Here is a 26,886-nt window from a genome sequence, read left to right on the forward strand (position 1 = left end):
CCCACCCTATACCGAGCCGGCCGACATAACCTTAAGATTGACGAAGTCACCATAAATGCATTTGTAATCGATGAGAACATCTCCTCCCACTGAACGCACATTATCGGAAGGATTGGAATAAATACTGGAAAATGAGACCACTAGTTAAGTCTAGGACTTGAACCTTAGTGGGTTGGTTCCACCACAAAGGAACCTAACCATCTTAGCTACGCTTAATCCATTGTGCCCACAAATCATTATTTGGCTCTTAGATGAGGAGAATATAGGGACACAGAGATTTTTCTTGCCGGAGTTCAAAGATCTCAGTCTATATTTTTAGCCAAGAATGGACTCTATTAGTTAAGCAAAAGAGAGTTGTCCGGTTAATCAGAAAAACTCAATGAAAATCCTTAAGTATAAAATGCTTATAAACATTTTTTTGCCTCTCATCCAACTGAACAATAGGATCAAAGCATAGGGCACCCCAAGAAAAGTCTAGGGTTCCCCTGCCTCCCGCCAGCGCCGCCGTCGGTCCACCTCGTTACCGGTGGCCTTAGGGCCATGGCAGCGTGGTGGATCTCGGCCCTTGCCAGAGGGAGGGCTCTGTTTTCAGTTGTTCCTTCATGTTTTGTTAGGGCTTGTCCCCTGCTTAGGAAGACGAGACGACAACGGTTCCCTGAAGACAGAACAAGGGGGAAGGGGGGGGGGGTTAGAGGGAGGCAAGCGAAGAAAGGGGTTTATGATCCAAGGCGAGCGAACTAGGAGGAGGAGGGGGGGGGGTTAAAATCAATTCATCCTACGCTATCTACTATGCGTCTCATTTTTCTTGTCCATAAGCGTACGCCATGCACTTGCAGCCTGGTCTAACAATGCACCCTGGAAAGAAATGTTTACACAACTTGAACGATCACATGACACATACACCGGTTTAATTGTTTTGTTGGTTATCGTTTCCAGTAATCAACCTGACTTTATTAATTTAGTACAAAAACTATTACTGTCAAAGAAATAGAAAACAAGCATGAACAACATAAAGCCCTGGTGAAATCTGGAGTTTAATCTAGATGACTAGATCATACGAACTATTTAGATAACCTAATTAACTTCCCTCATAGCACCGACACAGTCCGCCTTCCGTTCTCCCACATCATATCTTCCATTCCGTGCCTCTGATCTTCTCACCGCACCAAGGCACTATGTCACTCATCGCAAAACAAGAAGGTCTACGTGTGTCGACTTGTTAAAATGGGGGGGGGGGGGGGGGGGTTGTAGCATGGACGTGTAGTCATATCTCCATCTGCAATGTGTGTATCTTGCATTGCCATCTGACTTGATTGAACCGCATGCTCCTGCAGGAGTTTCATGGATTTTGGAAAAAAGAGAGGCCTCTCTCTTACACAGAGAAAGAAAGAGGGAGAGATTTGGCACTCTGGTTGTGAGGTTTTTCTTTTTCGAGAAACATTGTCACCCTTTATTCAACAAGGAGGTTCACAGGAATTGTTACATAATCATGTGGCTGGACTACACACACATGTCTACCAAAATTCAAAAATAAAGAAAATTTAGCTAAACTACCAGCTTCAACTAAGTGACTGGCCTGGTGTTTCTTTTTGTGATAATAGTGACTGTCCTGGTGGGAGCCACTGGCAGAACCAGCGGGGTGCTTCCAGCCCATTTGCGAAGAAGTCCAGGAGGCCTTTGAGTGAAGGACCTTGAAGCCCACTGCCTTTTTTTCCCCGTCGCTGCTCCTCCACACGGCGGCGTGCAGGTACAGTACGGCACGCGCTCGCGGCGGCCGGCCGGCGGGCGGGCCCCCTCGCGCTCTCGGCCTCCCAAGGACACTAGCCGGCGGCGGCAGGCGGCCAGAGGGGCGCTGTAACGGTGGGCGGGCCCGGTGCGTCGGTGGGCTGGTGGCGGCGAGCAGGGGACGCCGGAAGGAACTTCAGAGATCGACAGATTACTGGTGCAGTGATCAATTGTTGGTTGGTCAGGTAGCAATTCCCCCCCCCCCCCCCCCCCCCCCCCCCCCCCAAACTATGAACAGATTGAAGTATGCCCACATTACATCTGGATTTAATCCTCTTAAATACTTCCTTTGTAAACCAATATAAGAGCTTTAGTGATCTAAATGCTCTTATATTTCCTTAGGGAGGGAGTAGGAAATATGCTAGGTTGTCTATTCAGCTAATGTCAGCATTTACAGGTTGTTGTACCTTGTGCATTCATCCCCTGCTTTTGGACTCTGCAGGCAAGATTAGCTAGTAAGTGCGAATTCTTGTTGGAGATGGCAAACGAACACGAGAGAGACAAGCAAATCGGAGAAGAGGAAGAGGAGGAAGAAGAAGAGTATGTCTTGCTAGAGTTGGATGGTTGTATGTATTCCAACATTCAACCAGATGCCCCTTATATACTCTCTGTAAGTTGCTTCTTCTCTGTGTCCGCAGCTTATACTAGCTAGTACAAAAGGATATTAGTCTCTGTTGTGAATGTTTCCTTACGCACTTTGAGAAAAAGGGTTTCCCCCGCTTTATATTATAAAGCACACAACCGAACATCCAGCTCGCTGGGGCCGCAGCACAGATAAGCCCAAAAGAAAACAAAAGAAAATGAAAGAGAAATAAATGCCGACACCGGCAGATCAATGGAGAAAGGAAGACCGGCAACTGCTGCACCCTCCGACGAAGTACCACCACGCTCCCAGTATCTCGAAGCGCCTCGCACCAAGCAGCACCTTCAAGAAGGAATGCGACGCCGCCACCGTTGTTGCCCAAACAAGTTCTAGGGTTTCCCTCGGTATGCGAGGGATGATGGGGAAGGGATATATCCGACGCCCCTCGGGAAGGTCCGATGGCGCCAGCAAACGTCACCACGTCGGTGCCGGACAAGCCGACAAGGATTTCTCCCGATCCACAACCACCACCATCACCCCAGGCACTTTGAGATGCACCACTCCGACAGCCGCCCACCAGCTTGTGCCACCACGATTACCGGACAACCCCGCCGCCTCACTGGAGCTGCCAACACAAGGCCTAGATCGGGCAAGGGGACCCCGGCCACGGGAGCGACCACAACTCGACCAGGGGGAGGGGACAACCTCCACCGCCGCAGCGGAGCCGACCAGACGCGGCGACGAGGACTTGCCGGGCCTCGATGACCCGGCCGGGTCCACTTGGACCCGGACAGTCCTGTCGCCACGCTGCAACTCGCCGACCGACGAAGTCCTCACCGCCCGAGACCGCCGCCACCATGCCATCACCAGGGAACGATGCCACTGAACACCGAGCCACCGGCCCGCCCCAACCCCGATGGGGCCCAAATGGGCCCAGATCTGGGCTGGGCGGGCGCCACCAGCCACCGCGCCGCCCCACGGCCAACGGCCGCACCGCCGCGTCAAGAGCCACTGTGGCACGTGGCAGCACCGCCGATGAGCCACACCGACGCCGGCCGAGGAGCACCTCCACCGACCACCACCATCCGAGCATGAGGGGCCGCGCGCGGGGAAGGGCAGACCCGCCGCTACCAGCACCACGCGGCCGAGGCCCGGCGGCGCTCGCTGGCAGCGGCGGGAGGAAGGAGCCACGAGGAGGGGGCCTGGAGGAGAGCGGCGTCAGGCCCCCCCTGTCGCCTCTCCCAGGGAGGCGACATGGGGGGTACGAGGGGAAGGGGGAAGGTGGAGGGAGGGGCGGGGGAGCGGGAGAGGCGAGCGGCGACGGCAGGTTCCGGCCGCGGCGGCGGCTCCGCACGGGGGAGCCGCCGGCGGCGGCGCGGAAACCCTAGGCGGAAGGGTCGCACGCTTCCTCGTGGTTGTTGGAGTTACTTTTTCCTTAGGCACTTTTGCTACCTCTATGCTATTGATATCAAGAACGAGTTCAGATTTGATTATATCAGAAATGTTTAAATGGCGAGTATAGTTCCACAGCATTTCTTTTGCTTGTTTAACATGAAGAGGAAGCAGTAGGCTATGTGCTGATTACTCTAGCGCTGGTCTGGTACTGCCCACTGATATTATTACACCAAGGGACTAGATGCCTTTCTTGTATTTGGCCGAAATCAGATTTGTTTTTAGGTTACCATCATCAGATACAAAATGCTGTTCAGGATGTGTCTGCCTCTTCAGTAGATTTTATGAGAAAATCTGGGCAGTAATCATGTTGGGCCATGGTAATTTTTCAGCACGTCTCCTGCTTATTTAGATTTTTGGCGCCCTACTGTGTACAAACGACTAGACTGGTATCACAATTTCTTGATGCGAAGAAGTCAATGTTGTTTCTGTGAGATATTTAGTGGTTGGCTAGTCCACGAAGTTCTTGTAAACATGTTTTTCAGGGTTTGGATACATTGGCCCCTAACTTGATAGTAGGTGACGCCGTGACGGCGTGAAGATGGTGAGTGCCTGTTTGAAGTTTATCTCATCGAACTTTTAGCAGTGATGTTCTATGTTTGACCATACCGCTAGATGTGGAGTGTCAGTGTGTTGGTATGATGTAGATCCTTTGTGTGTGCATATATAAGCTAATGTATCACTGTTAGAACTTCACTTAGAGTTGTCATGTTAAAATGCTGTTTGGATACACCCATTTATCTAGAAATGTTAGAGCATTTTTTTTTCTGTTGATGCATTTGCTCTTAAAATGTGTTTCTCAGATGCTTCACCAAAACCAGTTCATGATCATAGTGCACCTCCCAAAGTAAATAAGGACAAGATAGGCAGCACCAATAAGGAAGGACCATCCAAGGAGGTGAAACATCTCGCAAGAGTTCAAAAGATTGTCAAATTCCGGTCGATCAATGAGGATCATCACGAGCAGAGCATATCAGCATAAGGATAAGGAGTTTTGCTTTAACCCTTCAAATAGAATGTAAGGATGATACTTCCTAATTTTAATTGTCCACTAGCATTCTCTATTTTGAGGTAAGTTGCAATATGCAAGTCTGGTGGTTCTTATCATCTCTTTCTGAATTTTCAATCTTCTGAAAATCTGCATAGTGGATGTCTTGGCTCTGTGTGAACTCATCGAACAATATCTAAAACCTGAGAAACACCTTGTACCCTCCAGTTTACAAATAAGTGACGTTTTGACATACATTGAGTCATTTAAAAAAGAAATTTTGATAGCCATTCTTGTTTTTGATATGGAAACTTGAAGATCATATGTATAGGTTTGACTCAAATACTTTTTCACCACTCATGTATATCATGCTCATTGGCGGCCACAAGCTAATTAAATTCACTTCATTTGTGAACCACTTCTTACCTGAAGTAGCAGCAATATGGTTTAGTCGGGCACAACTGCAAGTGTTTAATATGAAATGGTCTTGTTTGCACATAACCTCCCATTCTTTAGCTCATCGACTTGCTCGTGCTAACCACTTGAACTGGGAGGCTGGGGTGCTTTTGAAGTTCATCTCTTAGTTGGCCAACATTGGTGCCACATTAGAACCAGGTGCTGACAACATTTGATGAGTGCTTATGTTGAGGCCAACTAAGATATGAACTTCAATTTTTACCAAGCGGTAGGGGACACAGGATGCCAAGTTGAAACAAATTGAAGAAAGAACAATATTTTAACCAAGTGAAACATACAGAGATGCAAAAATTGCTGCTAAAGAATGCTAGCAATTGCAACCATAAAGATGCCAATATTGCTTGGACCAATGAAAACACTCGAAATGAAAGCCCCGCACAAGCAGTGTTTGACAATATATGGCAATAGTCAATAGTTGTACACAATGGCCGGCAATGTTAAAACTAGAAAGTATACTTTTTCTTACCTTGATTATACAGAATTACACAATAATTTACAGACATCATTGGAAAGTACATGTAGAATTACACACACATCATTTACATTGAAATAAAATGAAAAACTAGGTAAAGTATCATGTCACATGCGGCATCTCCGTTGCGACATATTGTTGGGATAGTTGGTCATGAGGCATCTTCGTTGCCACACATCGGCCCTTGTTGCGGAACAATGACCACGCTGCGTAGGCTGCAATATAGGCGAGCACAGGAACGACCAGAGCGATGACATGGCTGGACGTCCCCCATTCCCTTGTGCTACCAGCCGCATAGGCGCAAAGGAGACCCATCATGTCTAGCAAGATGGCAGTATGCATTGGCCAGAGTGGCAACTTGTGGGTGTTCAGTGGAAGCAGCAAGATGATGACGACGACAGAAGCCATGAATGAAGTGGAGTTGCTGTAGAAGAAAGCACGGAACCGGCCTCTGTCGATGTCATGGAGGATCGAGTTGCCTGCGGTATGCCCATTGTTGTTGTCTTGCCAGAGGCCACCTGGTGGTTTCAGGCCAGTCTGGTATGTTACACTTGCAGCCAGGACTCCTAGCAGCATCAAGTACTCGCGAAGGTCCTTTTCTTCAGAACGCTCACGAGAGTCCTTGTTCACTGGACCAGATGAGGTAGATGGCTGCTCTTTTTTGCAATAACTTTGTATCCAGAAAATGACCACCTGAATGATTACGAAGGCAAAGACCGCAGCAACTAAAGTGAACACATAGATGGAGGTTCGCACATGGCGGGAGCTTCCAGCGGCATAGGCACCCATGAGACCAAACATGCCCACCACCATGCACATATACAGTGCATAACACTTTATGCCCGGCTTGTATAGGGTGGGGTTCACCAGAAGAACTATGAGAGTCACAGATGCCATGAAGCTTGCCGCATTGCAGTAGAAGAATGCATTGTATCGGCGAGGGTAGTTATCAAAGAGGATCGGAAACCCGGCATGATGACCAAAGCTGTCGTCTGCTGACCAGAAGCCACCTGGCGGGGTGAGCCCAGCTTGGTAAGTGAGCGTTGCAGCCAAGATGGCAAGCAGCAGCAGCATCTCACGCCTCTTATCCAACTTTTCGAGATCCTGGGGGCTGTCCACCTGCTGGTCTTCTAATGTGAAAAACACTATATGGATCACCACATACACAAGGACAACACCCGCGAGGGCGATAGCATAGATGGAGGTGCTTAAATCCCTACCGCTCCCCGCGGCGTATGCAGTTATGAGGCCAAACAAATCCAGTATCATGGCTGCGTGCAATGTATGGCGCTTTAGCAGGAATCTACTCTGAACCATTATGATGACCACTAAGGATGTCACGAAGGCGGCTGAGTTGCTATAGAAGAACACTTTGTACCGAGTAGGATGGGTTGTGAGGAGTACCGGGTCGCCGCCCTTGTGCCCATCCCGGTCATCTGGCCAGAGGCCGCCCGGTGGATCCAGTCCAGCTGTGTAAGTGATGCTCACCACGAGAGTAGCAAGCAGCATGACAAGAGAGCGATTCCTTTCCAATACTTTGTCAGCATGTTGTGTATCCCTGGTAGTTGCATAAATAGAGAGTTAAAATTAATTGCATCCTAGAGTTGAAATATGTGCGCCAGTGGTAATTTGCCAAAGAAGAATTAACAATACATACGTGATTGCGTACCTGTTAGGGCTAGGAGTAGTAGGAGTAAACCACTCTCTTACATTCTTCAGCCATTGTGAAGTACAACGACGTATGGGTGTGAGTAGTTTCTCACCCCAACTGCCCTCCTTGTTCATGGCGCTAGTAATAGCCACCTGTAGAAATATGCTTGCAAGAACCGCACCAGCCAGAGAAACGACGTAGATGGTAGCATCAGCTTCCCTGCAGCTTCCTGCAGCATAGGCCCCCACTAGGCCGATGAGCGCCACCGCGATGAACCCATAGAGCGCGACAAACTTTACAGAGATGGTCCTGCTCAGATTCTTGTCCATGAGCAGCACGATGATGAGCAGGGACGCGACGAATGAGGTGGTATTCCACACGAAGAATGACTGGTACCGGCTGGTGTTGTGGTCCTGCATGATCGGGTCGCTCACGCGGTGGCCGTCCCGGCTGTCGCTCCAGAACCCACAAGGTGGGCCCAGTCCGGCCACATATGTGATGGTGACGACGAAGGTCGCGAGCAGCATCAACACCTCGTGCTCATCTTCGCCTTGCTCCTCAGGATTCTTCGATCCTTGTGTACTCTTGGGAAAAACCTTCTGGAAGGCATCGGCGAAGACGGTTCCCCACTTCATGACATGGGTGCAGACACTACCACGGAAGGCATAGGCGAAGACGGAACTTAGGAAGACAAGCATAATGTAGGCGAAGACGGAAGTGACCAGCAGTGAGGCAAAGATGGTCGTGAACTTGTCCCGGCAGCTTCCCGCGGCGTAGGCCCCCATGAGGCCGAACAGGTCGAGCACCATGACCGCCCGCAGGACAATCGCCCAATTTGTGTTCTCCTCGTCAAGGACGAGGAGGAGTAGGCAGGCCACGAGCGACGACGCGAAGGCGGTGGCGTTGCAGTAGTAGAAGGCCAGGTAGCGGCGGTAGTGCGCGTCCGGGAGGATGGGGTCGCCTGCGAGGTGCCCATCCTGCGTGTCCGGCCAGGCCCCCCCTGGCAGGTTGAGCCCCGCCGCGTACGTCACCGTCGCCACCAGCGTGGCCAGCAGCAGAAGGTACGCCTTCAGCTGGTACTCCATTGAAGTTGAAGGAGGGTGCTTGTTGCCCTCATCATCCCGGCGCGGCTGATCTCGCTCCATTGAACTTTGGGATGCTGTTACTTGGTTGCTGCCTTGCTGTGGCATATTTGGTGGTGGAAAACTGTAACATGAACACGAAGAAGCTGGACGCCTTAGGCGGCGATCGATGCGAAGTTGTGGTTGGCTGAGCTCGTTTTTATATAGCTGCGCGGAGGGATGTACCTGCATGGCATTGGCAATGGCATCACGGTGCCTTGACTCTGGCAATTGGCATGGTCTTTTCCGTTCCAGGAATCTGTCTGCAATCTGCTAGTCTTGTTTAAGTATTTGTTCCCTTGCCTTTGTACCAAGCTTGTATCTGGCAACTTGACAGGCATCAACCAATCGTCTTTTTTCAGTTGTGCACGCATAGGATCTATGCTATTGGCCACCCTTCGTTCGTTTAGCTTACTTATTGTTCACATTGCTGTTCCTTTTTTCCCTACACATGCGTACACTTTAAGCTGTACTAACATTCTTTTTGTTATGCAAACTTGTTTCTCAGCACAGCATGTATAAAAAACGCCTTGAAATCTTGATTATCTATCATCTCTGTCCCAAAGATGTTGGGCATGCGGGCCAAATAGTGCGGTTGTTTAAACATTACAATGCTTAGTTTACGTGACCCTTTTTCTAGGACTCATTGAGATCGATCTGGGAGATGCTTATTCCATTTAGCTACCTGGCATTAGCTGCACGCCAGGGCATAAAGAGTATCACTTTACCTTATCCTCTCATTTCAGAGCAACTTTAGAGCATCTCCAGCCGCGCCCCCAAAAAGGCCCCCCAGGCGATTTTTCGGCCGCCGGCGCCAAAAAATCGGTCCAGTCGCGCCCCCAAGGGCCCAGTTTTCGCCGGCTCAGGCCGAAATTGGCGCCGGCGGACCCAACCCGAACTCGGCGCGCTGGGGGTCGGTCGGAAGCGCCGGGCGAATCTTTTTTGGCGCGAAGAGCCGCGGGCCCGCCGCGTCAGTGACTCGACTCTTTTCTCGCCGCTTCGTCGTCCTCATCGCCTCGTTTTCTCGCGGCGAATCAATGCAAAAGCTGTGCGCTGCGCGCACTGCCGCGCCGGTCAGCCTCCATTGATGCCTCACGGGCGGCGCAGTGAAGGCCGTCGTGTCCCCTCGGCCGCCACGCCATCAAGCCACGCGTAACGCGCCGGCCAAGCCTACTGCGCGGCGCCTCCGCCTATATAAGCCGACCACCAGCATGCCGGAGGCACGCACAGACACTACACCGCCGACGCACCCATTTCTCCCCCCTTCCTCCTCTCGCCGTCTCCAGTCCAGAAGAATGGCCGAGCGCTTTCTAGGCGACGGCGCGGCGGCGAATGGCTTCGGGCGCCGCCATCTTCACGAGGACGAGGCTCGCCTCCTTTTCGAGGTTGAGTACCCGGTCCCGCCAGACATGCGGGTGCCCGGGGCTTGGAGGATCAGCGCCGCCGGCGTGTCGGTGCCACCACCAACCATCGGGGCGGCGTGGCGTGCAGAGATCACACGTATCCGCGCGTCCCTGCCGCGGGCGGCGAGGGAGGGGCCACGGTACATCCCCGAAAGCCCGCTCTGGGAGCCCTACTTCCGACGCTATCACGCCGAGCAGCTCGAGGCCACCAACGGCGTCGTGCCCTCCGGCAGGCTCAACTCCGATGGCCGGCGCCGGTGGTGGGGCGTGCCCGGCCGTACGTTGGAGGCCGTCCTCGAGTACATCGAGGGCGGCAACACGCCGCGCCTCGAGTACCCCGCTCCCCCGTCCTTCTCACGCCACCGTGGAATCTCCTGGACGCCGAGGCGCATGGAGCGGCCCGGGGCGTCCTCCTCCTCGTCCGGTCGCTCGTCGGGCTCTCCCTGCCTCCGCCCCGTCAAGCCAGAGCCCCAGGACACGCCTGTCAGCGCGCGCACCCGCAGCTCCGGTGTCCGCATCGGCGACTCCGCCCACCCCCCACCAGCCGCTTCGTCCTCGTCGAGCCCAAGACGGAGCCCGGCCTCCCCGCGGAGTACGAGGAGATAGCCCGGCGCGGCTTCTCCGACGAGGACGCCCTGCGGTGGGCGCGGGATGACTACCTCCGGACGGAGATGACCCGGCAGACCCGGGCCCTGGAGTAGATCGCCGCCCGCAAGCGTGGGCGTGAGGACGAGCACGGCATCGTCGTCCTCGACAGCGACGGCGACAACGACGCTCTCGGACCGTCCAACCCGCCGCGCCAACCGGGAGAGGGATGCAGCAGGGACGGCGGCGGCGGCGGCGGAGACATGACGACGACGACGACGGTGGCGACTACACGCGGTTCTACCGCCTCCTCGGCATGTAGAACTGCAAAGGCGGGCGGTGGGCGGCGAGCGGCGAGGTAGACGGCGAGGAGCGGCGATGGAGACGGCGGGGGCAGCCTGTGCTAGTTTTCTTTTTGTAAAATATGTTTAAATTTGAACGAACTCGCCGATGTTTGCGATAAATTTGAGCCGTGTTTACGCCGTATTTGACTTTTTCAAAAAAACGTGGGCGCCACGACTGGGAGGCATCTCGCCCCCAGTGCGCGATTTAGCGCCGATGCGCCCCTAGGGGGTGATTTTTAGCCCCTCCTGAGGGGCCAACGGCCGAAGATGCTCTTAGTAGAGTTGCCATATTGACAGCCTCCATATCACATATGGAGCATGCTCCATAATATTTTGAAGGTTGTGGAGGTTATGAGTAAACACAAAGTCGTCATAATGTAGCCTTCATATTTCCCCTGCAAGTAGGATCCACCTGCCATTGGGTCATACGTTCTTTTTAGCCTATTTACAATAATTTAGATCAAACAAGTCAACAATTCAACAAAAATGATCACAAACCATTAATCCAAATTAACAAATAATCCAATCAAATAAATTGTTCAAGTAAAACAGATGAATTTTAAAGCAATTTAAACACCTATATTCCATCTAGCTACCAATGATGTTCAATTAGATCCTTCTTCAGCTGATGATGGGAGAGAAATGCTTGAATGCAGGTTGCGTTCCTACGAGGCCTGACGAGGTTGTTAACATCTTCATAGTCCATGGGTCCCGGCATATACTCTCATCCTCTATGATCATGTTATTATCTCACAGCCGTTCGGTCACGCGGAAGCGTCGCCGTAACATGCAGGAAGGTGCAACCAAATACAAAGTAGTTGAGCATGAGCTGGCATACCCGTTTCGACGAAATGTCGCATGGCCAAGCTGCGATTCGACATGCTTCCTCTCCGCTCTGGTTGATGCTATCCATTTAGTAACCATCAACATCACCTCATCTTCTTCGGCGCCCATGATCTCACCCTTAGACTCACAACTCGAATTCGACGATGAATCATCAAAAAACATTAGATCCACCATCTATCCATCTACACATGATGTGAATCCCATGTCATCTGCACAAATAGATGAGCGGCTAAACTAAATGTAGGAAAAAAAGGTTTACGAAATTTACCTCTGGCAAATCATTGAGGTCGTGCAGCGGAGTGAGCGACGCGGTCGGATGGTGGGAAGAAGGCGCGGGGCTGCATCGAAGCGCGGAAGGTGTGGGAACGGCCTAGCGGAGGCAACACAGGGCTGCTCGGAGCGTGGGAGGTCCAGGACCGGCTTAGCGAGGCGACATGGGCCAAAAATGACGGGGGCCTGGGCGTTGGGAGGTGGCACAAACCGAAGGCAGCGGGTGGATGTGGGCGACGACATAATTGAGTGTGCATGGTAAAATGTCCGGCACACCAATATTTGGGTGGATCGAGGGTGTGCCTTCGCCCAACCCTGAAATATGGAGACTCGCAGGCTTGATTTGAGCACATTCCAAAAATTATGGCGATCAAGGGTGGGATGACGACTATGCTACAATGCCATTTTGGGCAAAAATAGCCATACTGGTGGTTCTTATAGCGATCAGGCTAGGTCATATCTCTTCTGATATCCCGTTCCCTGGTCGCTCCCGTGCGCGGCCAGGAGCCAACCCTAGCCACAACCAACGTCAACCCACCACCCACACCTTCCCTCGCCGCCGTCGGACGGCGTCGTCGGGCAAAGCCCGCGCGGCTTGGCGCCGGCGGGGTCCTTCTCCTTTCGCTCGGGGTGGGCAGCGCAGGATGACCACTTCAGCGGGAGCTCAGGCAGGGCGGCGCGACGAGTCAACTTTGGCATGGCGAGTCGAGGTAGCGCTGGGACGGCACGTCAGGGGAGCGCAGGGGCAACACGACTCTGTTTTGCAAGCGCACTGAGGGGCAGGGCGCAGATGTGCGCATGGGAGCTCGTCGCTGGCGTCCTAGTCATGTGGAGGGCCCTAGAGTCACTGATCTATTGCGGGGGCGCCACGGCTTGGGCGCCGGCAGGCCGAGTGTTGGGGTGAGCAGGCCTGACAGTAGTTAGTGGCAGTGGGGATCAGGGTCTCGTGCCCATATTCGTTGGTTTCGGTGGTGGGCATCGCTTGTGGTAGTGTGTGAGGGGCCATGGCTCGCGCTGCGCGGTGGAGGAGTGTCAAGATGGAGCACGCTGGCGTGGGCCTACCGGATCCGGTGTCTCTGTCCTCCGGCGAGTGCGCTGTGGCGTGCATGGCGCATGGCGGCGGTGGGGCCCTGTGGCAACAATGACATGCAGCAGGTGGTCTGTTCGGTTGTCTTCCACGGCGCCAACCATGCATATTTCTCCTTCGGACCTCTCCATCAAAGTTGGAGTTCTGCTGCCTTCGATGTGGGTGGCTGGGTCTGGCACGGTTCTTCTTATGTTTCAAAGCCTCTACGGTGAGGGTTGGGTTGAGGTTCGTCTTCGGCGAAGTCAGAGTCGCTTTACTCGGAGACTAGGGAGGGTAATGACGCCCATTGAGGAGAAGTAATGATGATGACCTCAGAGTGTATCTTGGATGAGGCCCTCTTAGTTGAGGGGTGTATGGGATGGACTGGGATCAGGTGACATGCGCTACAGTGACATGCACGGTGACATGCGGCCCAAATTCAAATTTAAACATTGCGAAAAAATCTGAAAAAAAGCATGCATGTTCACAGCACATATTAAGATAACCCCTAAAAATTTCAGATCAAAATTCGAAACATACATCGAGAAATAAAAAAGAGAAACTCAGATGTGAATAGTCTATAGAGAACCATTCGGAAACTATTCATGACAGATCGGGGATCATGTATGTGCCGCTCGGCAGTTTGTGAAGGTTTTAGCCCAGTTTTTCATTAATTAACCGTTTAAAAAAAAGTGATGGGGCCAATGTGGCGACTCTGGTAGAGTTTCTCTTGTAGTTTACCTATAAGGCAGTGTTGGTTACTTGACGCCTTCCGGACTTGAAAGTAGCAAGTGTTCTTTTTTCGCTTTTGCAGGGTAAGTAGTAGGTGTTCACATGCCACGTCTCAGTTGATCATCATCTGGCACCTTAATCACTCTTTTTGTCCGCCCTGAAATATTATTATGTACCATCTCTGTCCAAAAGCTAGCTGATGAGGATTGGGGAATAGTCTACACATTAGTGTAAACATGACGATGCCTGGTTTGCATCACCAAATTAAGATTTGTGGACAGGACAATGCTTTTCTAGGACTCGTTGCTTATTCCACAAGAATGAATTAGTGCACCGGAGAAATAATCTTTGCCCCCTAGTTCGTAGGAGAAAGAAGATAATATACCTGAAAACCGGAGTTGTGAGCATAGTTTGTTTCACCTTGTCCTTGATTCACATTTTCCAGGCTAATTAACCCATCCAGCTTTCTAGTTTTTAATTTGAGGACTAGCCCATAGGAAGGAAAGGTTGGTCAAATCAAGATCAGGATACTGTACTAACAACCTGTAACTAGCAGAGGCAAAATAAAATAAAATTATAGATTGGCAGACTTGTAATTGTAAATCGTTCAACCTGGATCCAATGCTTGACTTTGCCAATGGACACAACAAGTGCAGAACTAATGCATACATAAACATCAAGAAGCCAGATAATAAATAAGCATAGCATATGAGCTCAAAATAATAATCCATCGAGATGCAAATTATTAAAATGGTAAATTATCATGGTAAAACTGAATATTTTTTATATAGGTATGATTTTTAACATATAAGAACGGAAGGGAATATCTTGTACCTCACAAAAACTTGTATCATACTCAAATGCATTTTGAGATAAAGAAAAAAAGACAAATACTTGGCTCAACCAATGGAATATTATTACAAACGATATTTTTCTGTTTCGTCTCTCAGAAATCCCATTGAGTTTGATTTTGACTTTTACATAGATGTCTTGAATTGATGAATGATACAGACTAAGAGGTAACACAGCCGTTATCATGTCATGCCTTGGTGAGCGGTACAACCAGCATAACTATCGGTTTTTTTGTCTGCTTGACTTGCGAGCTGCCTTGCAGGCTCAAGTGCTTTCAGCGGTCCTCGCAAATTCATCCATGACCTCTCCGGATAATTCAAAATGCTGGACCATTATCGGCTCCAATGCAGCTCTCATACAATTCGCTATCTTGTTTGGGGTGAGGAGCGTGCTATCCATGCCGCTTGCAGGGTCGTGCACCCGCATCTCTGTGATTGATAAGGAGCCCTCTTCTTGGATGATCTCCCTAAGCTCTTTAAGGGAAGGTGCATATACCGGTATGTACAAAGAATCAAACTTGGCTTTGTCAATGGCACACTGTCGATGGAAAAACTTTAACCAGCCCGCGACTCGCTCCCGCCCAGAAACCCTTGCTGCCGCCACCTCCCCTGCCCGTCTCCGGCGGGATCCGGCCGCCCTCGCCGGCGCGCGGCCCGAATCCGCCCCCCTCCCCCGCCCTTCCTTTCCAGCCCCTCCTTCCGCCTTCGCGCCGCCTTCCCGGGAGGCGGCCGAGGCGGCCCCTGTGTCTCTCCCGTCGGCTTCGCATCCTCTTCCTCTCCCCTGCCGTCGCCAGCGGGCGCCCCCGGCTCCGGCCCGGGGGATGCCGGCGGCGGCAGGATCTCCTCTCCCCGCGTGCATGTCCTCCTGGCTCAGGGCAGGGGGGCGGCGGCGGTGTCGCTCGGTTTGGCGGCGGTCCGGTGACCCGGCGGGGTGGCCGGCGGCGGACGTGGTGGCGGCGCTGCTCCTTGGCGGCGGGGCGGCCTGGTGGTGCGGGGTGGCCGACATCGCGCCCCGGGCCTAGATCTGGGCCCGACGGGCCCCATATGGGTCCTAGCGGGCCGGCCCCCGGTGTGGCCTCGTTGTCTGCGGCGCGGTGAGGAGGAGGAGCGGCTCGGATATGGGGAGTCGGCGCTGATGGCGTGCCGGCAGCAGCGCGAAGGCGGGAGCTTTACGGGCCCACGAGGGCTCGGCCGGGCCTGTGGGCCCACGGGCCTGGTGTGCTCCTGCTATTGCGTCCGGACGGCTACCGTCGCTGACGGTGGAGGTGGGGCCCTCCCGTGTGCCGACGGTGCTGATGCCCTAGTCCCGACCCAGATTCTTCGCCGCGCTATCCTCACTTCGCGGTGCCGTGGTGAGACGGCGTGGGGGGCTCATGACTGCGTTGGCGCATGGTGGTGGTTGGTTTGGTGGCTGGATCCGGAGCGCCCGAGGTGCGGGTTGGGATCGGGGGAAACCCCTGTCGGCGTGGCCGACACCGGCACGATGGCGCCTGTGGGTGCCACCTGACCTTCCGGGAGGGCGTCAGGGGCTACCCTTCCTCTCGCCTCGTTGTGTACCGGGGGAAACCCTTGGCAGCAGCGTCGTCGTCGTCGCGATCCTTCTTGGAGGTGTTGATAGGTGCCTGCGCTTCGAAGTCTTGGAGCCTAGTGGAAGATCCCGGTGAGCAATCGCGAGGCTTCTTCGTTCTTGTTGATCCGCCATTGTCAGCATTTGTTTCTTTTGCTTTTTCTCTGTCGTTTCTTTTGGGCGTGACTGTGCTGCTTCCGCCCCAGCACCTATCTCTGTATGGTTCGGTTGGTTGCTTTGTATATAAAGCGGGGGAAACTCTTTTTCGGCAATGGCACACTGTCCAACAAACAAAACCAGGAAGTCAAACACTCACATGCTCGTTAGCAAATGACAAAAGTAAAGTCTTGCATTTACCTCTGAGGCCATGACGCCTAAAACCTGAGCTGTAGTTCCCCAGACGTGAGTGATTTCGGTGACTAGCTCATCTGAACGCCTCCCTGCGAGGGAAACAACCATCCGGCTATCTGGGACCAATTCCTTGCCTCTCAGCTTCAGGAAGAGTGTGAAATCTTTCCTGAATTGTCGTGTATAAGCTCCAGCGACCACTGGGAGTCTTTCATGCCTGACATTCTCATCGATGTCATATGCAGGGATTTGTTTTATCCTTAAATCTTCAGGAGCCTGTACCTCGAAATGATCAGATAGTGAAGGGACAAATGCTACTGGAGCAGTGTAAAATTCATACCTTTGAGAGCCAATGAAGGCTGTTGGATGAACAGAAAAGATGCACGGAGCCGCTAGGCAAGAGCCTCTCGTAGAATGACCCTGGTACAACACCAGCTACAACAATAGGCTCGTTGATTTGCCGGAGCACAACCAGGCTCTTCACCACTACGTTGAAGTCATTGTATCGGAGATCATTAAGGAGTAGACTGACTTCCGGAGGTGGCTGTTGCAACTGAAGAAAGTGGTTGCGGGTTGTCTCGAGGGCGATCGACACCAGTGCTACTGCATTTGGGCCAGAGGAGCATCCCAAGTCTGCGATCACCATCTTTCTGCACGGCAAGGTCCTTGTGTTTCTGCATACATCAACAATCGCGGCTTCCACAAGGGGCTTCATCCTGTTCTGCACTTCTGCTCAGCCCTCTGCAGTGGACTCGTATTTTTTCAGAAATCTAGTTTAATCAATCCCAAATTTGTTCTTATTTTCCTTTGGGTCGTTAATTTAGTTGTCAGTAACACAAGATACTAGTAGAATGCCCGTGCGTTGCCACGGGCTTCTGAAATATTTTAGGGAAGTTATATAAATATAATGCATGCTAAATTTCACAGGTAGAGACAATATAAAAATGGGCATAGTCTGGCAAGCATATTTTGGGGAAGATCACAATTGTATAAAAATTGAAGTCCACTAAAAATGGCAAATTGACAATATATACATATAAAGTGACGATTCAACTAAAAACCATGTCTGGCAAGCTATCTAAAAAAAGGCATCGAGCACTCCAGAATTTTCCTCGAGAAGCTGTTGGCAGGCGGCGACGAAGCTGAGGATTATCCCTCCACACAGTGGCGTAGCTAGGATTTTAGGTCAGGGTGGTCCAATGGACATCTTTTTTTGTACCACGAATGCAAAATATGCACATACTGGTATATGATTTCCCAAAAGCATATATTAATAGGGTCTTGCAAAGCACACAAAAAATCATGGTTTAGGTCCTAAATTTGCCCAAAAGAAAATAACACACCTTATTTGTCGGAATAACACACCTTATTTGTCCGGAAAGTCTTGATTATAACATTCTCATTTACTCTAAAGAAAGCATATCACTTAATGTATGTGATGCAATGTCTTCGGTTCTCTTCATTTTTCAACAATTATACAATAAAAGGAATTTCAGTTTACCAATTATCAGTTCAAACGAACTCATGTAATCATTGAGCTCAACTTGTCAATTCCAAGTTGCGAAAAACTTGAAAGTTTGCACTCACGGCTAAACTTGTTCAAACTATAAAGGTGAAATTGTATTTTACCTAAGGGATTTGGAAATCATACTTCGAATTAGAAGAGATGTGAAGTCCGTGGAGAAGTGGGGCTCCTTCCTTAACCGATGCGGCGCTGTGCGCGGCCTCCGGGCTCTGGTGCATAGTCTACCTCCGCCCTGCGTCTTGCTAGTGCCGCCGGCCAGCTGGCCGCGGGTCGGCGATCACCGTCTTGCTAGACGCTAGGGCTTCTGTATTTTTGAGATTGGCCAATCTTGTGTCGCCCTGCGTCGGTTTGAGTCTTCCAGCGGTTCAGCGTGCGACGAGAAAAAAAAATTCAGAGGATTGTACGAGCTAAAAAGGAGAGGAAACGAACGAGCTGATCGTGTAGATGTGGTCCTGTTCGTGACTTGTTGGACTTGGGCCTTAACCCAACTCTTTTTTCACATATTGTAGCAAGGTAATGGGCCGCATCCCAGGGTGGTCCATGGACCACCCTGGCCACCCCCTGTGGCTACGCCACTGACTCCACATCCAGTCCATTCTCTGAACGTCATCCACTCCCCTGCCCGTGTCGCCCTCCTCTTCCCCGCATCGCCGCCGGCCACCGGCCTCCGCCCTCACCCTTGCTGGTCGCCGGCCTCCGCCCTCACCCCCGCAGCTGCCGGCCTCCGCCCTCACCTCCCACTGCCACGCCCTCTCATCCCCTCCCCTGTTCTCATCAGAAAAGAGAAGTGGCAGATCGAGAGATCAGGCAGCGGCCAGTCCACTCCTCTCCCTCGGCCGCGGAGTTGCTCCCGACGGGCCACCCGGACCCATCCGTCCTCGAGCGTCTCCTCCGCCTGCTCGCCTCCCGTGGCTTCTTCTCCGAGCACACAGCTGACGACAATCGGAGGCGGTACACGCTGACCGCCCTGAGCACTTCGTGCGCGCCCACGCCGGCGTCCCCGCCCACGCCTACTACGGCCAGTCCACGCCGACGGCGATCAGATGCAAGCACAACCGGCTCCCTCTCTCCCACCGCCGCCCCCTCCCATCCCCTTCCTCCACTCATCCGACGACGTGGACTGGGATTACAGGTTCACTGGCATTTGCAGTGTATTGACATTGTCATTGTGGTTTCAGTAGAAATGACCTTCTTCCTAATTAGTAGCAGAGATCAAAGTTAATATATTTGTGATATTTTCGTGTAATATTATTGTTCGCAATGAGACTACTCGGGAATACAGAGTACTGTGTTTTTTTATAACTGAAGAGGGAGTATAAAATCGTCCAGTGAGTACAATATAGATTGAGTATAAACATGATAACCTACTGTGATATTTTAGCAGGCATCATATTCGTGATGGTCTGCAAGCTATCATTATTGTCATATGTGATATTTGATTTTAGTAGTGCCATTTTTGTTCCCCTTATAAAAGTTGTGCTGTGCCGATTGACAGTTTAATAGTTGTTTCACTTGGCAGGCCAGAAGGTGGTTTACAATATTTTTGTTATATTCTAGTAATAAAGAAAAATGCCCACAACACAGCTTATGCAGAGAGCAAGTGATCATTGTTCTTTCTCCCGTCTGTCCTAATTGCTAATTCACTGGAATCTTAATGTGCAGACTGACACAGAAGCAAAGTGTTTCAAGGCACATAAATCCAATGATGAGAGTGGTAGTTTCAGAAAAGATGATGAAGCTGATTCAAGAAATACTACTATGGCTGTTGATCAAAATCCTCCACCACCAAAGCAAGGTTTCATCCATGTGAGGGCAAGAAGGGGTCAAGCAACTGACAGCCATAGCCTTGCAGAAAGGGTTAGTTCAATGCACAATTTCCAGTTTTGACTATTCTAAATGTATTCCTTTTGAATTTGTGTATTCTTATACACCCCATGGATACACATTCACACTCCCCATTACAGAAGCTACAAATCTGGTCGCTGAAAGTCTACTTTTTTTGATGGGCACGGCGTGAGAAAATAACCAAGCGGATGAAAATTCTCGCTCGGGGGTATATCAATATTGTTCAAATTCCATATACCCGGACCCTCGCTCGGGAGTATATCAACATTGGTGATATCACCAAGAGGGCGTCGGAAGTTATTTGTTGCCTCCATTTGTCGCTGTCGGTGTTGCTTATAAAGATTCACCCTTTCCCACCGAGAACCAAACGGGGTCAAGTCATTTGAGGACATCACTGTCACAGACAACTATCATTGGAAAAACAGATCAACAAGTACCGTCTAGTATATTTAACATACGTTAACCTACAATATCTCAGACCCATTAACATCAACTACTTGGAAAGCCCATGACTCAGCACTAAGGAAGCGCCAGAGATTAAACCCTCAATATTTGTGATAACTAAACATATATATGCAACAAATGTTGGATTTATTCCTTCCTGCTTAACTAAAATGTGATTTACGCCCTCTCTCTACCATCTATAAAAACTGTGACAATGGAAGCTTGCATTGGATTTATTCCTTCCTGCTTTTAAATAGTTTTTAGTTTTGCTGATTTTCCCCTGTTACTGAAGTGATTTATGTTGTTGAATGCACTCATCAGGTTATAAAACGTGCAAAAAACTCATCACATGCTCACCAATACCCCAGCGAGGCATCACTACCTGGGTTCCTAGTTCATTGAAGAGACAAACATCAAAGTCTGGAAGATATTTTAGAAATGATGAAGTCGACGTCCAGCAAGAAGCTCAAGGAGTTTTAATGGGCCACATTAAAATCTGTGAGCTCATCGGAACAGGGCAGTAACCTTTTCATCCCCTTGCATACTATTTGAGGAAAGAGTTCTTAGAAAACAGTTGAGAACTACTGTATATCTCCATATGGCATTGTAGAACAAAACCGGTGATTTACTAAAAAGTGATTTACACACTCTGCCATCTATAAAAATTGTGACAATCGAAGCTTTGCATTTGTACATATCAAGAACAGGAGTATAGATTCTAATCGCAGAGATTTACCTCTTTTACAGCGATTCTAATACCATTTTTTCCTTAAATCTAACAACTCGATGCCTCGCTCGTACATAAGAAGGCCATGTGTGCATCGCTGGAGCTATAATGAACAGTCGGGGCTACTACATAAGAACAGTTGCGGCACTCACCAACAAAGGTAAAGTTGGAAATTGTGAAGCGTGCACAACTTACTGCCCTATGGTTTAAACTCGGTCGAACAACAGTAGGTGCTAACCTGTTGCTCGCAGCCGCGGCGGCACCGGTGCCTCCTGCTCCGATGGCAAACTTTGAAAGAAACAGGCCTCGCCCACCCGCTCCAATGGCAAACTGGTAGGATCCCAAACCGAGACCTGGAAGCATGGAGAAACAGGCCTCGCCCGTCCCGCTCAGAAACGTTTTGAAAATTGGTTTGTTGTTGTATATGGAAGGCGTGAGATGGACAGAGTATGATTGGTCGCTTTATTTTTGGGCATTGGAGGTGTAAGATGGAAAGAACGAAAAGATTGATTGGCGTTGTATATCTGTTTGCGATTGCGATGCGATTTGATTCCTGTTGTGTATGGAAAGTATTATTTGGAAAGGATAATATTGTTTGGAAAGGATGCCATCGGTTAATATTTGATTCCCGTTGTGTATGGAAAGTATTATTTGGAAAGGTTATTATTGTTTGGAAAGGATGCCATCGGTTAATATTTGATTCTTGTTGTGTATGGAAAGTATTATTTGGAAAGGTTATTATTGTTTGGAAAGGATGTCATCGGTTAATATTGTTTGGCCTTTGTAGGGTTTCTTTGGGATTGTCTCGGTTAATAAAAAAATCAAAAAAAAATCGGTGGAAGTGGGATGGGATCGAGGGGTGGCCTCTCATGGGAGGGGAAGGGTACGAGCGAACGAAACCACGTACGGACTGAGACATTAGGAGTAGAGATAGTGTGAAAAAATTCTTGACGAGTCAGTCTTCAGAAGCCAAGTTTCAGGAGAAGGGACCGTAGAAACAACACTCCTGAACTAATTAAGACACCTGAATACTGGAGTTTTGAGCATAGCGAGTTTCCATTTCTCTTTGACTAGTAAACGCGCACGTGCAACGCACGTCTCTTCAATGGCAATGTAGGGGCGACGACCTCAGAAGCGACATCATTTGAGTGCACAAGGCATGTTGGAGCAGTGGATGTCGGGGCGGCGACCTTGAGAGCTTTCCATCTTCAACGACATGGACCTTGTGTCGTGGGTTGCAAGTATTGTAGGCATGTGTAATGCTTGTCTCTTCATTGCCCCGGAAGAGTGCCTCATGACTTCTTTTTCGTTTGCTGGTGTTTGTTATGGCATTTGGCACGCCGTCGAGAGTGGGGTTCGCCTTCTTGTTTTGATTTTTGCCTGGTTTGCCATGATTAACTATCTTATGCTTAATCAACTAAACGACAAAGCTTTTTCTTTTGTGTGTTTGAATTTATTTTTACTCATGCTCATTTACTCAACTAAAATTCAAACATATGGAATGTGTTTTTTACCAGTCAAGAAGGCATGATAAACACAAAGGATAACACTCATGTCTACTTTGAAAATCCATACAGGATAAAATCGAATTAAGAAGCAAGACCATAGAGAAATAGACCTAGAGAGTGCAGTTTCCCATACTTACATATTCATGACATCTTCTGCCAATTTTTAGTGAATCGTGTTGATAACTTTCACCCCTCTTAGAAAAAAGAAAGAGAAAACAGGCTATTCATTGCTAATCCTTTGGAATGATATAAAGGAATCATGTACTGAACTGATGGTTATACATCATACCAAATTCTAGATCAGATCAGAAATAATACCAAAGGAAAAATCCATAATTGGGCTTCAAATAACACCGCCCGCTGAATTTAGTTACATTTTTACTAATCCAAACAGGCAAAACGTTATTTTTGAATTTAAACATATTTACATGCTATACTTTAAGGTGTGGATATAAAGAGAGGAAATATACAAAATAAGATAGAGTAGTGGAGCGGAGAGCCGCATCATCGGTCAATCTATGATAGGCAAGTGAATGATGCGGTGCCGTGTCTGCTTTTCACTGGTGGCAAATGGAAGCGGCTGCCAAATGAAGGAGATGCCCCTGGATGCTGTGCCTCCCTGGGAGTCCTCCCGTTCTACACTCACTGTGTAAAACAGTCGAGGAATTGCACAGGTGCTCCTAGTAATCTTGCACGCGAACATTGCACCAAACAGTAGAGAAATCACACAGGGTAACTTGTTAGTATATCAACAAAGAAACTATACCAACTCTGCCTTGCTGTAGCACATGTTTACTTATAGTAAAATACATACACCAGTGCAAATATTATTCACACAAATGAAGTAAAATATAGCTACAATCACACAGAGAGAGAAATAAGAGACGAACCTTTAGGTAGAATCCCTACAGTTGAGGTGAAAGGCCTGACAAAATATTAAAAGTTACCAAATTAGATGAGCATATAGAACCATGCTTTAAATTGTCTGGGAGAATACAACATCCATACATCTTTTAAGAAATATCACAATCAGATTGTAAACAGAATACCTTGCTAGTTGCAAAGCCTCCTTCAGTACCATCTTTATACTATTATTTAGTAAAAAGCTCCCTGGTTTCAATTATCCTAATATAACAGCTCATCATTGTATGCATAATATGCAAATAAATCACTAAAAATCAATTAAAGGAGGTGAGTAATATGTCCTAACAATATAACAAGATGGATTGGCGTGTCAGAAAACAAACCTGTGGTGTCCCTCCAAGACATCTCTGCAGACAACATTCTTGGTGATTTTTCTAGTGGGTGAATAAACTATGTGTTAGACATGCACAAATTATTATCACCTTTCAACTGTCGGCATGTAAAAATACACAACAATAACTCATTGGCAATAAAGGAAAGTTTCAATTTCATCTACCTGCATACCAGTCGAGTGAAATTAAAACTTTCCTTACAATGTGTATATACAAGCTCTAATCAACAATTGTACCTTCTGTACTTGGAAGAATATGTAGGTGTCTAGGGACCAATAGCACCTTTGTTGTTGCATCTACTACTAATTTCTTAAAATAAAATTATAAGTTTGAGAGGAAAATGAATACTTGTACAATTGCCATATATAATTGTACCACTGTGTACTACAAAAGAGAAAAGAACAAGCCAAATCAAGGACATCTTTTAATTCTCAGGTTTCTATCCATTGCAAATTTCATGTTTATTAATTATTCCAGTGAGTAATAGCAATAATCATGTAGTGCATACCTAGTTAATCTGCACGGTTTGGGAAGAATGATGTGTAGAACTGTGTATTTTTAGTTTGCCCGGTAATGTGCATAGTGGTTTATCACCATGCTAGGATCAAAGGCTATTCAAACATCTCAACCTACCAAGATTGCCTGCAAGATGGCAGACTTAAGCCCTTAACTGGATAAAAAACGCTAAAAATCTACTAAATAATTGTAATCCCTGAGATTTTACATCTTTTCATGATCACCCACATAAGCATGCTTACCTTCCATTGACCCAATAATGCCATGGGGCACACAATAAGAACACCTCGTAATATAGTGTTCTAAGTGCATCTCCTAGTATCACAGCCTCTCATAGCCCTTATATCTCTTTCTGTGTAGTTGGACTGCTCCCCCCTTGGATCCAACAATATCAGGGAAATAGTCATGACATGTTTTTCCGAGACGCATTGCATTTGACTGCATGTACAAAGAAAAAGATAACACATAAGTAGTTCTCACAATAGTACCACATAACTACGGTCCAGTGAGGAAAATGAAAGTGTAAGCTAATAAGAAAATACAGTACTAATATCAGTGTGGTGACCATAGTGTCAGCAAACAAGCACAAATATTACCAAAATCAATCTCTGGTAGACAACTAACCAATTCTGTTGACGAACATGATTACATAATCCTCAACGAAAGGCAATCATAAGTATCCAAAACCCACAAGAAAAGGCAATCATAAGCATTCATCTGCCATTGAAATAGTTAATCGGTACATTCAAAAAGCATTGAAAAGTCTTTTCAAATAAAACCAAATGGCACATACATGAAGAACCATCGCAAACTTCTCACCCCCTGCTCGTGCAATCTAACTTGAACCTGAAAGTTGGTTATTTCTTTACCCAAGAAAACATTAACGTAGATGGCTCGATCCCTGCCGAAAAGTTTTAAAAATAATAATTACACTGACCATTTAAATTCTTTGTAAATCACACAAATAACACAGAAAATCACATATTGTCTGCAACAGTACAGGCACTCAAGCAAGGATGTATTTTTTTTCATCCAGAAGAGAGCTTCTTTCTGTAGGTAGGATTTTTTAGAATAGAAACAAAAGTACATGGCGGATCTGCTTCTTGTTCTACATAGCATAGACAAAATATTCAAAATGGTAAATTTGTTTCCATGCAGTAGGATAGTCTAAGTAAGAGTGGAAATAGAAGGGCACTACTTTTGTTACCTTAGTGGCATAATATGTGGATGATTCTTCCACCTGGTTCCCAAAAATAGCAAATCTGTGTAAAGAGTAAGAAGGCTTTTTCCTGCTACTTGAATCAGTGAATGACAAAGAAGCTTTACAATATCAGGGTTTCAGAGAGAAGCACATTTCAGTTTGGTTACCTGCAGAGAAAACTCATAAGCTATCTGCATTCCGTGGATAGAAAGATTAATGTTGGAACTTGGAAAGGCCTGTCAAATAGTAGTCCAAGAAATGCCGTGTGACACAATTGAGCAGAACAATTATGATTAAACATCTAAGCCGACCTTTGCAGTATCGCGAGAATTTGTGCTGTAATCACCAAACAAAGTGGAAAGCAGGTTAAAAATGATCATGACCGATGTTTAATCCTTTCATTGTCACAAAAACATGTTGGAAAATAGCAGTATACAAATGTTTTTGTTACAAAATTGATTAATCTTTAGCACTGTCTATTATAGCTACAAACACAATGTACATGCACCAAGAGAATCAGAAGTTGGGTTATACGTTTGTCTTATTCTATTTGATTATTACTATTCATTACTGCTAGGAAGATAATATCACATAGAAGTTGCTTCTTACTTTGTTTGGGAGGATGCAAAGGAAAGGTATATCAGTCAATTAGCATCAATTTGATTGCTGTGATACTTTGAGTGCCGGACACTTACCTCACGTAACTAATTTATGATCTCGCTTATCTCCTTGTACTCCGCCTCCAACAGGACGTCCTTGGTCTTACTCCGAGTACTCGCTGGCCGCTGCAACTCGTGCGCTTACACTTCCGTCGACGGCAGAGGACTCCGGGTGGGGAGGGGTCTTGGTTCCCGGAGGGGCTTGCTGGCGTTGATCCAGACCTCGGGGAGGCGGAACTCGTCGACGTCCTTGATGCGCCTCTTATGACGGCTTCGAAGATTGCAGCGGGGTTGTGAGGCGGCATGGAGTTGAGGCGCCACGGCGGTGCAGATGTGAGAGGGTGAGGGTGGCCGGAGCGACGCGGGGCAATGAGGCCGTCGGGATGGCGTAGGAGGCGAGGGGCGACAGCGGTGAGGGCGTGGGGACTGGAGAGGCAGCGGCGGCGAGGGCGTGGGGGATGGGAGAGGCGACAGCGAAGGGCGCGGTGAGTCGTGGCCTCGTGGCTTCGTGGGTGACTGGGTGGGGCAGATGGGATCTACGTTAACTGTGTTTAGCGTACGCCACCATGGTTGATGGCTTGGTGTTAAACACGAAGAGAATTTTGACCATTAGATTTATCGGTTAGACGGATCAGATTAAAAGTGTCTGCCCCTCTCGTGCTTT

At 48.7% G+C, this 26,886-nt stretch overlaps 3 protein-coding genes and 2 long non-coding RNA genes across 5 annotated transcripts; 2 read left to right on the top strand and 3 right to left on the bottom strand.

The window, feature by feature from the left end:
• Nucleotides 1-1,658: 1,658 nt before the first annotated feature.
• LOC123059265 (uncharacterized) lies at nt 1,659-5,023 on the top strand. Its single transcript, XR_006427399.1, has 3 exons — nt 1,659-1,970; nt 2,228-2,395; nt 4,624-5,023. It is a non-coding gene; the product is annotated as an uncharacterized lncRNA (long non-coding RNA).
• Nucleotides 5,024-5,739: 716 nt separating this feature from the next.
• On the bottom strand, nt 5,740-8,648 carry LOC123059266 (uncharacterized). Its single transcript, XM_044481872.1, has 2 exons — nt 7,427-8,648; nt 5,740-7,315 (listed from the first exon to the last, which is right to left on the bottom strand). Exons 1-2 carry the CDS (start codon nt 8,596-8,598, stop codon nt 5,860-5,862), a joined length of 2,628 nt encoding a protein of 875 aa, XP_044337807.1. The 5' UTR covers nt 8,599-8,648; the 3' UTR covers nt 5,740-5,859.
• Nucleotides 8,649-14,891: 6,243 nt separating this feature from the next.
• Nucleotides 14,892-17,256, bottom strand: LOC123063353 (probable jasmonic acid carboxyl methyltransferase 2). Its single transcript, XM_044487112.1, has 3 exons — nt 16,882-17,256; nt 16,551-16,817; nt 14,892-15,164 (listed from the first exon to the last, which is right to left on the bottom strand). Exons 1-3 carry the CDS (start codon nt 17,254-17,256, stop codon nt 14,892-14,894), a joined length of 915 nt encoding a protein of 304 aa, XP_044343047.1.
• A 509-nt stretch (nt 17,257-17,765) lies between these two features.
• LOC123057208 (ESX-1 secretion-associated protein EspI) lies at nt 17,766-21,770 on the top strand. The gene is made up of 5 exons (XM_044480302.1): nt 17,766-17,786; nt 18,599-19,198; nt 19,729-19,923; nt 20,677-21,242; nt 21,334-21,770. Exons 1-4 carry the CDS (start codon nt 17,766-17,768, stop codon nt 20,755-20,757), a joined length of 897 nt encoding a protein of 298 aa, XP_044336237.1. The 3' UTR covers nt 20,758-21,242; nt 21,334-21,770.
• Nucleotides 21,771-24,604: 2,834 nt separating this feature from the next.
• LOC123063354 (uncharacterized) lies at nt 24,605-26,727 on the bottom strand. Its single transcript, XR_006430263.1, has 2 exons — nt 24,987-26,727; nt 24,605-24,800 (listed from the first exon to the last, which is right to left on the bottom strand). It is a non-coding gene; the product is annotated as an uncharacterized lncRNA (long non-coding RNA).
• Nucleotides 26,728-26,886: the final 159 nt, after the last annotated feature.

The sequence above is a fragment of the Triticum aestivum genome, chromosome 3A, assembly GCF_018294505.1.
Source record: "Triticum aestivum cultivar Chinese Spring chromosome 3A, IWGSC CS RefSeq v2.1, whole genome shotgun sequence".
In the NCBI taxonomy this organism is placed as follows: domain Eukaryota; kingdom Viridiplantae; phylum Streptophyta; class Magnoliopsida; order Poales; family Poaceae; genus Triticum; species Triticum aestivum.

Bases quoted from the DNA above. Each gene is read 5' to 3' on its own strand.
- LOC123059266 (XM_044481872.1), bottom strand. From the start codon at position 8,598: ATGCCACAGCAAGGCAGCAACCAAGTAACAGCATCCCAAAGTTCAATG. The intron at 7,316-7,426 runs GTACGCAATCAC...TGCAACTACCAG, and splicing joins ACTACTCCTAGCCCTAACAG to GGATACACAACATGCTGACA.
- LOC123063353 (XM_044487112.1), bottom strand. From the start codon at position 17,256: ATGAAGCCCCTTGTGGAAGCCGCGATTGTTGATGTATGCAGAAACACA. The intron at 16,818-16,881 runs GTATGAATTTTA...TTCGAGGTACAG, and splicing joins GCCTTCATTGGCTCTCAAAG to GCTCCTGAAGATTTAAGGAT. The intron at 15,165-16,550 runs GTAAATGCAAGA...TTCCATCGACAG, and splicing joins TAGGCGTCATGGCCTCAGAG to TGTGCCATTGACAAAGCCAA.
- LOC123057208 (XM_044480302.1), top strand. From the start codon at position 17,766: ATGCAAAATATGCACATACTG. The intron at 19,199-19,728 runs GTTCACTGGCAT...CTTAATGTGCAG, and splicing joins GACGTGGACTGGGATTACAG to ACTGACACAGAAGCAAAGTG. The intron at 19,924-20,676 runs GTTAGTTCAATG...TGCACTCATCAG, and splicing joins GCCATAGCCTTGCAGAAAGG to GTTATAAAACGTGCAAAAAA.